The 13,783-nt window shown below is 41.6% G+C and overlaps 1 protein-coding gene across 1 annotated transcript; it reads left to right on the top strand.

The window, feature by feature from the left end:
• Positions 1-4,419: 4,419 nt before the first annotated feature.
• NUP43 (nucleoporin 43) lies at positions 4,420-13,615 on the top strand. Its single transcript, XM_064413297.1, has 8 exons — positions 4,420-4,577; positions 4,951-5,073; positions 5,335-5,412; positions 6,324-6,501; positions 8,121-8,256; positions 9,166-9,317; positions 11,149-11,271; positions 12,537-13,615. The coding sequence occupies exons 1-8, from the start codon at positions 4,458-4,460 to the stop codon at positions 12,749-12,751; spliced, it is 1,125 nt and encodes a 374-aa protein (XP_064269367.1). The 5' UTR covers positions 4,420-4,457; the 3' UTR covers positions 12,752-13,615.
• The last annotated feature ends 168 nt before the right edge of the window (positions 13,616-13,783 follow it).

Here is a 13,783-nt window from a genome sequence, read left to right as displayed (position 1 = left end):
ATACTTAATTGTTTTAAATGCAAAAGATATTTTCTGTTGTCAGATGCAAGCAAACTGCATTGCTCTCATATTGAGAGGTTGCTGCCAAGAAAATAGCTGGCCCATGTTTAAAAGCATTCCAGGGATACTTACCCCCTTGGGAGACCAAAACCACAAGAGAAACCATTGACATACAAGCTGATGCTGCTTACCAGGACCAGCTTGAATTAGGCCTAGGCTCGTCACGGAGCGCTGAGAGCAAGCCTGCATTTCTCTCTCAGGAGTTTGCAGTCTTGCCCAGCCCTTTCTGACTGAGTGTACCTATTACCATGTTCTTGAGATGAGTATTCAGAGAATGAAACAAGTGTGGGCCTTCCTTAACAATATCTGGGGTGTCTTGGATGGATAGCAGGCATGTGTGAAGGAAACAGCACATGCTTGGCAGCCTTCCAGGAGCTCTAAGACAAGCCAAGTTGCCTCGAAGGGCCCTGGGAAACTAACATGCACCCATAGTGGCAGGATGCACTCATTTATGCAGTAAACAAATGTAGGAGTCCCTAACTCTTTCAGTTCCACAGTCCCAGGCCATGAGTACACTTTAAAAACCTACCGGGAGCACATCCATTGAGACTAAACTAAAAGCAACATAGGCATTCTGTACTAGTGAAAAATATGAACAGAATTAATTTTTAAAAAATTGTTTTCTGGACATCATTATTCATGTGGAACCTCTCAATTTGCGCTGATACTCAGGATTTCTGTATCCTATGCCCTCTCACTTGTCCAAATCAGTGTGAGCACCTTGGTCCCTGGATGCCCACTCTCAATTGCACCTCCATTTTCCACATGTAGAGCCATTTCCCTAGACTCTCCAGGGAGCTGTGGCATGGATCGTCCTCTTAGAGAAAAGGCACAGGAATGCCAGCAGCCAGAGTGGGCCACCATATGATTGTTCTGACACGAAGATCCCACTGACTGTAAGCACATAATCTCTTCTTCCTTTGCTGCACATTCACCCACATCCCAATCCTCTAGCTGTACTTACATACATTTAGATATAAACCCCTCCAAGCTACTATTTCTGTTTCATTCCTTCCCTCCCACCACATAAGCCCATTAGATTTTTTTAAAATTCTTTGAATTTAGAAAGAATTTGAAAAATTGCTCATCACTGTCTGCTCCCATCTGCTTCTGCATACCACAAGCAGAAGTTTCCTTGTGAAATGTTCCTGCTGTACATTTCCGCAGTTATGTCCCAAACCCTACGCTAATTGGCTTTTACACCTACACTCCCTCCTCTTCTTGACTCCATTCTGTTTTTTAACTTAATCACTCTCTTTCATCTCATTTTTTTTCCTACAAGCTCAAGCCAGTTTGATGTGTACCTTCCTTTTGTATTACCATTTCAGAAGGTTACATTATTTTGAACTCCACATCCATGTTTTACCAGCTGTGCACTCCAAGATGAGGTGACAAGGACATCAGTGACTTTCCCCATTAGGCAGCACCAGAACTGGGACCTCTTCATGAAGGAAGGTCAGCCTTCCAGATGACACACCATCCCACAGCATCTAAGCAAAGCAAGCTGAGCAGGGCTGGGGGCAAAAATGATTTTGCCAAGTGAAGTCAGGCCCCAAGTCAAGCCAGCCACCAAGTTTGGGCAACATGGCTGAGCACAGGCCCTCCTACAACACAGCTCAGGCCAAGAGCAGGGTGTCCCAGCCCAGAGGGGAGCCCCTGCCAAGGGCAAGGCTGATGACTGCACTCAGGGCTGGGCCCTCTGCTGTTGTATCTGCTCTGCAGTACACTGCACTGTAAATGTACTCGTTCAAAGAATGCACTGGGCACAGCTCCAGGAACTCTTACCAGCTGTTGACATTGTTTTGGCATCTCCAAATAACTTTCTTTAAATATTGTTCAATGATGATTGGAGAAAAGCAGATTATAAGTAAATCAGTTCAGAATTAGCTTTATCATGCCCTAGTACAATCACTGATCTAGTAAGTGCCTTTGTTCTCAGGCCCCCTACTTTCTCTCAGAGACAGGCATGCTTTCAGTTTTCTTCCCTTTCACTCATACTCCCAGCTTTAGCCACATTTAAGGGTAATCCATAGATGCTCATTGTTGTCTTTGCTGGTATGTTTGGATCCAAGGCTTAGAGTCATCTTCATGTAGACTTAACATCCTTCTTGAAAACCACAGAAATATTAGATTAGGTGTATTTTCTCCTGGTGCTTATTTCCCCCTTTTATATGTTTATTTAAATCTGCCATTACACTGAAATGATATACTAACACAGTACACATCTTTCATAGAGATCAAGCACAGAGAATATATTTAAAGGTTTACAAAGCAGCCCTAAATCTGTCACAGCTCTCACTTCCGTCATATAACATGCTGCCAACATTTTCTTTAAAAAATGTAGGACAGGGAAGAAAAACTGTGACTCTTCTTTTCCTCTAAGTGAAAATAAGCCTGTATGTCCAACTTACTTCCCTTAATACTTCCCAAATGCTTTTGAACAAGCAATCCTGAGCAAAGAAAGAAATCATCCAAAAGCACAACATAAAGTAATACAGAGAGAAATCACAAACTAACCAACAAAAATATTTGCCTAATAAAACTTTTCAATAATCGCAAAGTGTTTTCTATTCTGCTTTTAGCTGTAGCTGTATTCTGAGGCTGCCTATTGATATTTCTCATAAGTGTTATAAGAATTAGCTGAAAATACCCTTGGAGTCAAGAGTGACTTGCAGAACTGCTGTGAGCAGCTTAATAAAGGGTGACAGAAGCATTTGCTACTGTAGAATAACAATGTTACTGCCACATACAACAAAGATTTTTTTTTAAGGTATGTTTGCAGTATGGTAGGCTACTGTAGCATCCAGCTTTTGTAATATGTTCAGTGTTGGATTCTGCTGAATTATGGAAGAAAAAGTTAAATAATTATGGAAGAAAAAGTTAAATAAAGTTCAAAAGATGCTTTTATGAAGATGATTTTATGAAGCACATAAAATATCACTGGTTTGGTATCACACCTGAGGGATTACAAAATAGTATAGCAGATTTAGTGAAGAACTCAAAAATGCTTTAGAGAGGAAATATGACAGATGCCTTTAGCAGGAAAACTGCAATAACACAGTGGAAAATTTGTCCAAGCCACTGTTAAGTCCATCTGACAGAACCTCTGAGACCTGGCTGCATCAGCTTTGGAAAAAAATGCAACAGAAAATGAAGGTGTAAAAATCTTTGTGAGAAAGTCCCTTTCTGGACTGCAGTGACTGGACCAATAGTCTCATCCTCTGAAATGACAACTGACAACACAACTGTGTCAGCCTTTAGTTTTACAACTAACCTCTGAACTTTTTATTGCATAGGTCTTTAGGTCTCAAGTGAAATACTAGAAAGGAAGTACATGTGTGCTCCTTTTTAACATACCATTTAGGACAAAAAAAAAAGTTTATTTCTGTACAGGTAGGAATCTGTCAGAGCAATGAGAGTATCACTCGGAAGTACATTATCATGGTTTAACCCCAGCCAGCGAGTACCAGGCAAATATTTGGTCATATATGCCCCACAAACCCACTCCAGCCCACCCCAGGGGGAATGGGGAGGACAATTGGAATAAAACCAATATAAAAAACATGGGTTGAGAAAATAATAACTTATCTCTTAAGAAATTTAATAATTGAAATTAAAGAAGATAAATAGCCTGTCCCTAGGCAGTATCGGTCCCTCCTGGCCAATGTCCCCCAGCTTACACAGTGCGTGTATATTCCGTGGTACGGAACATCCATCCCTCTGGCCAGTTTGGATCAGCTGTCCCGGCCATGCTCTCTCCTGGCTTCTCGTCCACCTGCTCACCGGCAGAGCGAGGACGGAAGAGATCCCGATTTGGGGTGAGCGCCACTCAGCAACCAGTAACGCATCGGTGTGCTGTCACCATTATTGTCACATAAACCCGAAACACAGCGCTGCGGCTGCCGCTCGGGACAAACTAACCCTGCCCCAGCTGAAAGCAGGGCATACTTAAAAGCAGGTCTTAGACCACAAATGCTCAGTCGTTGTGCGAGTCACTCATTTTGAGAAAACAGGAGTCGGTGCATGTCAGGCAAAGGTGACACACGGACAGAACGTTCCGGCAGGCGCGGCCCGGCCGAGCAGACGGAACACAGCGGCACCATCGCGTCTTCCTCTGCTATCTCCACTCCGGACCCGACCTGCAACCGACGCCGGGCCGATTCGCGCCGCTGCAGCGGCTCGCAGTGGGCAGGCGGGGCGCAGCGCCGTCCCGGTGCCCGCGGGCGGGCAGCAGGCGCGGACCGGCTCCCACAAACGGCGGGGCCGCCGCCGCCTCAGCGCCGCTCCCGGCCCGCTCCCGCGCCCCCGGCCTGTCCCTCCGCGCTTGCCGTCGCGCCGCAGCCAATCAGCGCGCGCGGCGCGGGGCGGGCGGGAGCGGGCGCGAGGCGGGCGCGGCCATGGAGGACGTGAGCGCCAAGTTCGTGTCGCAGAAGATCAGCCGGACGCGCTGGCGGCCCCTGCCCGCCGCCGCGCTCCAGCCGCCCGACCTCTTCGCCACCGGCTCCTGGGACAACGAGGTACCGGCCGGGCGGGCCCGGAGGCGCGGCGCGACCTTCCCGCCCGAGCGCGGGCGGGTGCGGCGGCGCCCCACGCCCCCTCGGTGCCCTGCGGCTCCGCCGCTTGGTGCGGCAGAGCGGGGCCGGAGCCGGCCGTGAGCGCTGCCTGCCTCGGCAGTGCCGCCCTGCGCTTGACCGTGCCGTGCTCGCGTCCCCAGGGAAGCCGTGGGGCCGCCCCCGCTGTTATCCCCCTGGGCAAGCGCTTCCCTCCGGCCGGCGGCGGCTTCCCCAGGAGCGGTGCGCAGCCCGCAGCCTTCTGCTTTCCCTGGCTGAACCTTACTGCTAGGTACTTTCAAAAGCGCTTTCGAGTAAATGTGGTATCGTTTCCGTTCAGGATAACAGGATCTCCATTTGGTCTGCTGGCGACCTTGGAAATGCGGGCCTCAATGGTGAATATCATGGAGAACCTCATTTGCTGTGTGACATCCAGCACAACGGTGATGTTATGGATATGCAGGTAAAATAGCTGTGTTAAATAGATCCGTATTTTTCAAGGGCTTGTCACTTAGGAGAAGTTGAGTGAGAGTGAACTGTAAAAATGCTGAGGTTAGCCAGAATATTCTTATGAACAAAAAGGACAAAACCAATCAATATTGCTGTGTTTTTTGTGGGTTTGGTTTTTTCCCCTGCACCTACCAATAATTTAGGTTACTCTAAAATCAAAATTACCACCTTGGTACTAACACTAGCTAAGAGCATTCTTGTTATCTTTCTCTAGTTTTTGGATCAGGAGAGAATTGTGGTTGCCTCATCAACAGGAACTGTAACTATATTCCGTCATCATCAAAATAACCAGGTATGTGTCGTGCACTGGCTTTAAGATGCTATTGTCTGTAACAGAGGTTGCTTTGGTCTTAGTATGAAAAACATCTGGCTACCAAAATGAATTTCTTTCTAAAGTCTGTTTAAAAAAACTTTGACTTGACACATATGAAGAAGGAAAATAGCGTTTTACACACAAGCTACATAAACTAGATTCCAGAGCGAGACAGTCTGGGGTATCTCCTCGTCTGTATCTGTAACCAAACAGCCCATTCATTGAAAACATACTTTAAGACCTTAGAGTGTTTTGGGGTAGTAGATACTAATGGACTTTTACCTGTCTTCTCAGAGTTTTTGCATTCTTGAACTAAATGGCTTTTTTTTCAATTCTGACTAATTATGAATGAATTCTCATGAGTGTTATGTGAAGGAAGATATGTAAACTCTGTAGCCTTTTGCTTTGGTTATAAATCACTGGAAATAAATGCATAATTATATTTTTCTATGTGTTTACAATGACACAGTGAAGGTGAATATCAGTTAATAAGTTGGTGTGGTACCTAAAATAAACTAAGTTCCTTGCAATCAAGATCTGAATCTGACCTTTTATCTTCTAAGGGCATCAGTTCCTTTCCTCTGTCCTGGGGAACTATTGGAGACATCAGCCTAATGAAAGACATTTTACAGTCTGTAGTGTTATTTCTAATTGCTAGGTCATGTGAACACAATGGTTCAGGGAAGAAATAATTGTTTTGTAGAGGGGTTGTGTGCTTAAGGGTTAATGAAAAGTTGGATCTCTTGATTCGTATTTGTTTAGGAGGCTCTCATTCCCATGAAATAGTGTGGCTTTCCTGGAGCTTGTTTCTGGTTTCATGAGTATTCTGGAAGCTTTATTCTATCATGTTCATTATTTGAACCATAATTTCATGTCTGGTTACTACTTAGACATTGTCTGCTGACCACCGGTGGGAGAAGGCTCATTATCACGTGGATCAAGACACGTCTTGTGGTGGAGCAGCCTGTACAGGAGTCGTCTGCAACAACCCAGAAATTGTCACTGTTGGAGAAGACGGCAGAATAAATCTCTTCAGAGCTGACCAAAAAGATGCAGTAAGAACTATAGGTATGTGAAATACCTGGTTTTTTTAAATTAGTCTAGATTGAAGGAGGTTGTTTGGTTTTCAGCTTACTATAACAAAATAAAGAAGCTAGTTGAGTATTGATTTTAGTATTCCAGGTTGAACACGTTTGTTCCAGATTATTCCTATATCCCTCCAGAATTCAAATACTTGAAGTATATTTCAGATATATTTCTATATATTCATCTAGGTATTTTTCTAAGTTCATGGTTTTACAGTAAAAGTTGGAGAGGGAGGAGAGAGAACATATTAGAAGATGCTCTCAGGCTCTTCAGAACGCAGTTCCATGGTGTATGCAATCTGTTTTACTGGTTCCCAGTTCAATGACACCTTGATATTTCCCATTTTCAGCACTAAGCTGAATCCTTAACATGAAGATAGAACTCTTGTAGCTCATTCAATAGTTGCAAAGGAATGTCTTGGTATTTTTGTAATTGTTTAGTGGATTTAAGAGTACAGTATGAAGTGCATAGGTTTGTAATCAGTTAAGGTAGGAAGAAAAATCTCTAAAGTTAAGAAATTATGTAAAAATCTTTTGGAGCCATAAAGGTGTATCATTGCTAAACCACTTAGTGTTAGTCTGTCATGAAACTTTAAATCTTCTAGAACCTCAGCATTCAAAAAGCCAACATTTCATTTTATTGATGTTTTAGTGAGTTTTTTCATCCCCTCTGCTTTCATTTAAACAGTAGGCAGAAAAGTAATTCAAATATCAGTAACTGAGCATCAGTGTAACTTTTTGTCTTGATATCAGAAATATTTCCATCTTATGCAGAAAGGTAATAATTTGCCTATATTTTCAATATGGGCTTACACCAAGAGTTTTAAAATACTTGAGGTGAAAGTAGACTTAACAAAGTTACCCCATCATAATCAAGATAAAAAGTTTATATATACTAGCAGAAATAAAATACAAGAAAAAAGTATCTGTTTTTTCAGAAGGCCTTAGAAGCTTCACCTCAAAGCTGTGAAATGTTTGACATTGTAAATTACTGTGACAAAAAGAGTCACAGTGGAGAAAAGGACCTGAAAAAAAAGGGCCTTGCTATTTAGTTATTGACAAGGAGAACATAATTTGGGTTTAACTTGATACCACACTGGTAGTTCAGAAAAGGTCTAAAAGTTGGTGAATTAAGTGTTTCTGTGTAAAACTGCTTAATGCTGTCAGCCAGAGTTACTGTTCCTTGTGTTTAGAACTCCATTATGAAAAGCTCCATAGCTGCCTCCTGTCGGTAGGTGCTGGCCATATAAAGAAAACTTCTGAGAACCATAAACCTGGCTGAATTAATTCCTTGTCTCGGAACTACCAAAAGAAATATTTTCAAAATATTTACCAATCAACAAGTAGTTTTGTAATCAGCAGAGCTAATTTAATAGATTTCCTTACAGATTGGTCTCAGTAGTGTTTCATATAGTAAGCAAGGAAGGGCTCCTTTATCACAGGGTATTTGCAGATATTAGAGAGTCTCTGACCCTGAAACTGCAGAAGTTACGCGCACGTTTAAGCAGCTGTGTTCTGTTCTCTATTAAGAGTTACTTTGTTATATTGAAATGGAGACAGCAATCTATAGGTTTACCTGAATGCTTTCCTCATCTCTTGCAGACAATGCAGACAGCAGTACGCTCCATGCAGTGACTTTCCTTCGCACAACTGAGATCTTGACAGTAAACTCAATCGGACAGTTAAAAATATGGGACCTCAGACAGCAAAGAAATGAGCCATCTCAAATATTTTCTTTGTAAGGCCTCCACTTTTTTACTTATTTCCTGAAAAGCATGTGCTGCTTTATATAATAATCTGATTCAAATCTTTCCTAATAGGTTCCTAACAACAGGATAGTAAATTACTGATTTTTTTTTTAAGGATTTTAACTTCTTTGGTACTTAAATAAGCAGAAGGCAGACTGCTTAATGGCTGAACCTCTGTTGTGACTCAGCATTGTGCTTAGCAGGTCCGTTTTATGATTTAACTTTTGAAGGACTATTATACCTGTACACTTCTCTTTTTTGAGAAAAAAACTTTCACTCCTCAACTCCAAACTCTTTCCCTGTTTGTATTTGCTTTTCTCCACAGGCCTAATGTAAGGTTTCTGGCATTTGGAATGTATTTGAATGGTAACTTTGTGCCTTAAAAGGTACTGTGAGAAAAGAAAATGGGCTAAATTTCAGTCCTGTTGTTATCTGTATAATAATTCCCATTGCTGTTCCTAGACTGTGGTTTAGGTACCTGATTTTGTTAGCACCTGGTTTCCCTTTTTAACTCTTAGTATATACTAAAACTATAATTATATCATGCATCGGAATAGTATTACTATTATTATTATTATTATTATAGGCATATGTAGAGTATTATTTGCCTGCATGGCTTCTCACTCGTATAAAGCTGTCAGATGCTGTGTAGATGTTCCATAGGGCACAGAACCCGATTGTAGCTTCATATTGTTGCCATACCTCTGGTTTCCAGTAGATGTCATGTGCCTTCAGCCTGGGGTGGTCAGATGTTACAGGAACTGAAGGTCCTGTCAATAGTGGTACCTCACTTGTCAATGCTCCTGATGCCAAATAAGGAATTAAGAAGGGGAAAATAGAAGCTAAATAAAAAAATAGTGTTTGGGTTATTTGGTTGTTTTGTTTTTTCCTCTTTGCAGGGCAGGTGACAGAGTTCCACTGCACTGTGTGGATAGGCATCCCAATCAGCAGCATATTGTGGCTACAGGGGGCCAGGATGGAATGCTGAGTATATGGGACATCAGGCAGGGTACTATGCCAGTGTCCCTGTTAAATGCTCATGAAGCAGAAAGTAAGTATCTGAAATGGAGGGGGGAGAAGAAAGTGGCATTTTAGAGAAGTTTCTGATTACTGTAAAAATAAGTTGTTGTAACTGTGGTAGAAAACAATCACATGCTTGCTACTTCATTGAATCATAGAATGGTTTGGGTTAGCAGAGACCTTAAAGCTCATTTACTTCCAGCCTCCCCTGCCAAGTGTTAGGTGCACTTTCCACTTGACCAGGTTGCTCAGAGGCCCATGCAACCTAGCCTTGACCATTTCCAGGGATGAGGCATTCACAACTTCTCTGGAAAACTTGTTCCAGTGCCTCACCACCCAGACAGTAAAGAATTTCTTCCTAATAACCTAATCTAAACCTACTGTCAGTTTAAAGCTGTTCCCCTTTGTCCTGTCACTATATGCCCTTGTCCTTCATGTGTTTTAGTATAGCTTCTAGGAGGATTTGTTCCATGTTTTTCCCAGGACCAGAGCTGAGGCTGACAGGTTGGTAGTTCTCAGGGTCTTCCTTTCTACTCTTCTTAACCATGGGTTTGTGCCCATCTTTCCCTTTTTCCAGTCCCCCTGACCGCCATAGCCTTTCAGACATGGAGAGTGGCTTGGCAACTACATCATCCAATTCCTTCAGGACTCTGGGATGCATCTCATCGATTTATGTGCATTCAGGTTCCTTAGGTGGTCATGAACCTGAGCTTCTTGTACAGTGGGAAGGACTTTTCTTCCCCAGACCCCCCTGTCTTGTAGCCCACCCACTGGAGAGGTGTGGGAACAAAGGTTGCCATTAAAGACTGACATGAGAAAGTTGTTGAGTAGCTCAACCTTGTCCCTGTCCAGTATGACCAGTTTTCCAGCATTGATTATTGGGGGGCATACACCTTCTTGGGCCTTCCTTTTCTCGCTGACATACCTGTAGAAAGCCTTCCTGTTGTTCTTTTCATCCCTTGCCAGGTTCAGGTCCAGCTCCTCCTTGGCCTTCCTCACTCTGTATCCCTAGCCTTCATCTCTATACTCTTCCCACGATACCTACTACTGCTCCATGTTTTCATCTGGAGAATGTGGCCCTCTTCTCTGTATAGGAGAGTGCTTTTATCTAAAAGTGAACTCTAACCTAAAAGTAGACTTAGTAAGCAATTATTTACTGAGCTGTTAGATGCATTTGGTCAGAATGGCTGTGTGTGTAGCAGGGTAGGTGTATAAACAGTCATGGAAGCTGGTGCAGTGTTAGGCAGACAGAGTAAAGCAGAATGCAGGTACTAACAAACTTGAAAACATGAGGAAGAAGGGGAGACTCACATTCATTTGGTGTCTCCACAGTGCTGAAATAGCTCACTTTCCTGGCAACTACGTGAACAAGACAGCAATTAATTTTATGCTGAAAATGTTGTGATTTGATGCTACATTTAAATTAAAGGAGTAAAAATATTTCTTGATATTACATTTTACTGACTTAAATGTCTTCTGCAGTTGTGGTATTTAGACACAAAATAATTTTGTCCTGAGAAGGAATGCCTGCTATGCGTGGATTTAAACTTAACAACAGGGAAGATGACATGCAGGTTGCCTGAATTCAGATAAGACTTCAACAATTTTCACAGTACTGAAAATGCAACAAAATAGGGTCTTTTTTTTTTTCTTCTTTCCCCCTTTCCCCCTGCCAGCAGAGGGAAAACTGCAGTATATAACTTAGGATGGGGCTTTGAGCTTCCTACCCAGACACAATTAAAAATGAAAGCTTTTGGTGGAGGAATGGGTTCTTGTAAATACATGTCTATATCATGCTATCCAAATGCTTTGATCAAAGTACTTCAGACTTGTTCTGAAATGATTTTGTTTGATACTTCCAGTGTGGGAAGTTCACTTCCATCCATCTGACCCTGATCATTTATTCACGTGTTCTGAAGATGGATCTCTTTGGCACTGGGATACTTCCGCAAACGTATCTGAAAAACCATCTTTTCTTCATCAAGGTAAAGATGTTTGAAGTCCATCTGCACTGAATTTGTTAGTTGGTATCATCATTACAGTCAGTCTTCTCACATGACCTAATTAATAACACTGTGCAGAAAGTTAAAAGCAGATTTTTTTTCTCAGAAAGCAAACTTAGATAAGCACTTTTCTTGGATAAGCACTTGAGGAAAACTACTTATATGGCAAACAGTTGTGCAGGGTTTGTCATAGTCTGGTTTGGGTTTTTTTAATCTGCTACCCTCTGACCAGTGTGTGAAGGGGCACATCTATGATTTCAAAAATAGACTGTATTTATTCGCTTAAAAATCATCTATATGTAGAAAAGAAACAGAGGCAGCCTAACTTACATTATTGAGTCTCTGGGGGACTTACACTAACTTAGAATACAAAAATAATTGATAGGTTAATGAGATAGTAGAATTATGAATTTATAATTCAGGGTAATAATTCTTTCAATAAATGAAACTGGATCCTTTTGCATGGTGGCAGGATTTTAAAGTTATGATACTGACTTTTAATATAAGCATTTATTTTCACATTCTAATCACAAAGACTGCTAAGTGCTTGCCACATTAGACAACAGTGGGGAAACTTTCAGATGTCACCTGCTGCCTTTGGCCTCAAAGTTGTCATTCAGAGTTAAGTTTTATCTCTGGAAATTATAGGATGACTAATTCAAGTTAGATTCTGCGTGTTTTCAAGTATATGAAGCATAAATCCCTTAGCATCACTTCTGACACCTGCTAATCTTATGGTGAATGATGGTTCTTACAGTGTGAGACTTCAACTTGAATGTAAAGTCTTATGTGGAAAAAACTAAATGTCAAGTATAGGTATATCGCTTGTTGGAAGGTGGGGAAGAGGAGCAGTAGGGAAGAAGTGTTATTGAAGCAAAGCTGAAAACCCCCAATAGAGCAAGGCACTATAAACAGACTTGTGTTCTTGTACCCTTGCTTTAGTGTCTGGCCAGAGAAACTTGAAGGTACTTACACTGTCCAGTGAGATGAGTTAATAGCTGTTGTGATATATTTGTCTTAACTGAGAGTAGAGCTGGTAGATAATTTTTATAATTATTTCAAGTACTTGATTTTTAAGCTATTTTTCCTTAATTTACCAAATAAATGACATCTCAACTACTCTGAAAACTGAATTAAATGTAAAATTATATTTCCATTATGTCTGACCAATATCTACTGTGTTTCTCTAAATTCTGAGAGTATATAAACAAAATTGAAAACTTATTTCTTTGTCTTCCTTCTTTCAGGAGGAAAAAGCACTGCCTATCTTTCCCACAGTACCATTAACCAGTCTGTAGTAAGTGCCTGGCTAAGCAATGATCCGACCAAAGACCGCATGGAAATCACCAACCTGATTCCAAATCAGACTTTGTCTGTGAATAGTTTAGACGTCCTAGGACCGTGCCTGGTATACGGTACTGATGCAGAGGCTATTTACGTGAACAGACAACTTTTTGCATGAAGTGACTGTGGTATCCCTTTGAAGTATTGACCAGCTTGAACTAGTGGGAAACGTCAGGTTAACTCTTAATGCTACTCGCTAGTCTGTTATTGGCATGTGTGGGAGAGGCCTCAGCTTGGTCCTGGTGCTGTGGAAGAAGTGAGGTACCCCACATTCTGACAGCTGGCACTTGATGCTCCAGGATGGGTAACTGAGCAAGCTTACAATGCCATTTCCTCCCTGCTGCCTGCTTGGTTTTGGCAAGCAGGAAAGTAGTCACTAAGGGCAAAGTCTTTGCTGAAAAGTGATGTCCATAATACACATGCACATAAAAACAGAGGAAAAGGTAAACCCTGAATTTTTATTTTTCCCTGTAAAGGTATTTTTCAAGTATCATTTCTAAAGCGAAACTGTGGGCTTCATGGAAATTTTTTTAATGTCACCTGAAAGAGATGGGGTTTTTTTTAAGGTGAGTTTTTATATATATAGGGGAACATAACTGTTAATGTTAGTTCATGAGTTGGAAGGAAAACTGTTAAAGCTATGAAATGTGAAAGGTTCTATAGGAATCTAAGCATTCTAGCAACACTATTTTGAATTATTCATAGCTTCATCATGGATGCTACATGTTCAAACTTGATAATGCACCAGTAAATCTCCCAAAAACAAAGTAGGGTTTATAATTAAGAAGTCATAATTGACAGATGTGTTGGCTGTGTTTTCAGGTGTAAGAATAAGAGTTTCTAAACTTGAGACATAGTCTTTGTCAGAAATTCACATCTGGTTTATTGAAATCTTTGAAAAGTTTTAAATTTTATTATTAGCATTGTACCTGATTTTTGTTACAGAGAACCCTTTCTCTTTTTATTAAAAAGTTTTGCACAAGTGTAGTGGTCTGTCTTACTAAAATAATTCAAATAGATGTGTTTGCAGGAACTTATTTGGATTGAGGCTGGGTATTGAACATGAAGGATGGAAAACCCTCTGTATTTGGGCAGGAACAGGTTAGTTATGAGGTGTTACATGGCATTTCCACCATACCCACTCTGGAGT

The sequence above is a fragment of the Passer domesticus genome, chromosome 3, assembly GCF_036417665.1.
Source record: "Passer domesticus isolate bPasDom1 chromosome 3, bPasDom1.hap1, whole genome shotgun sequence".
Taxonomy (NCBI): Eukaryota; Metazoa; Chordata; class Aves; order Passeriformes; family Passeridae; genus Passer; species Passer domesticus.
The sequence above is the reverse complement of the archived record's forward strand: the minus strand, read 5'-3'. Positions and strand labels throughout refer to the sequence as shown.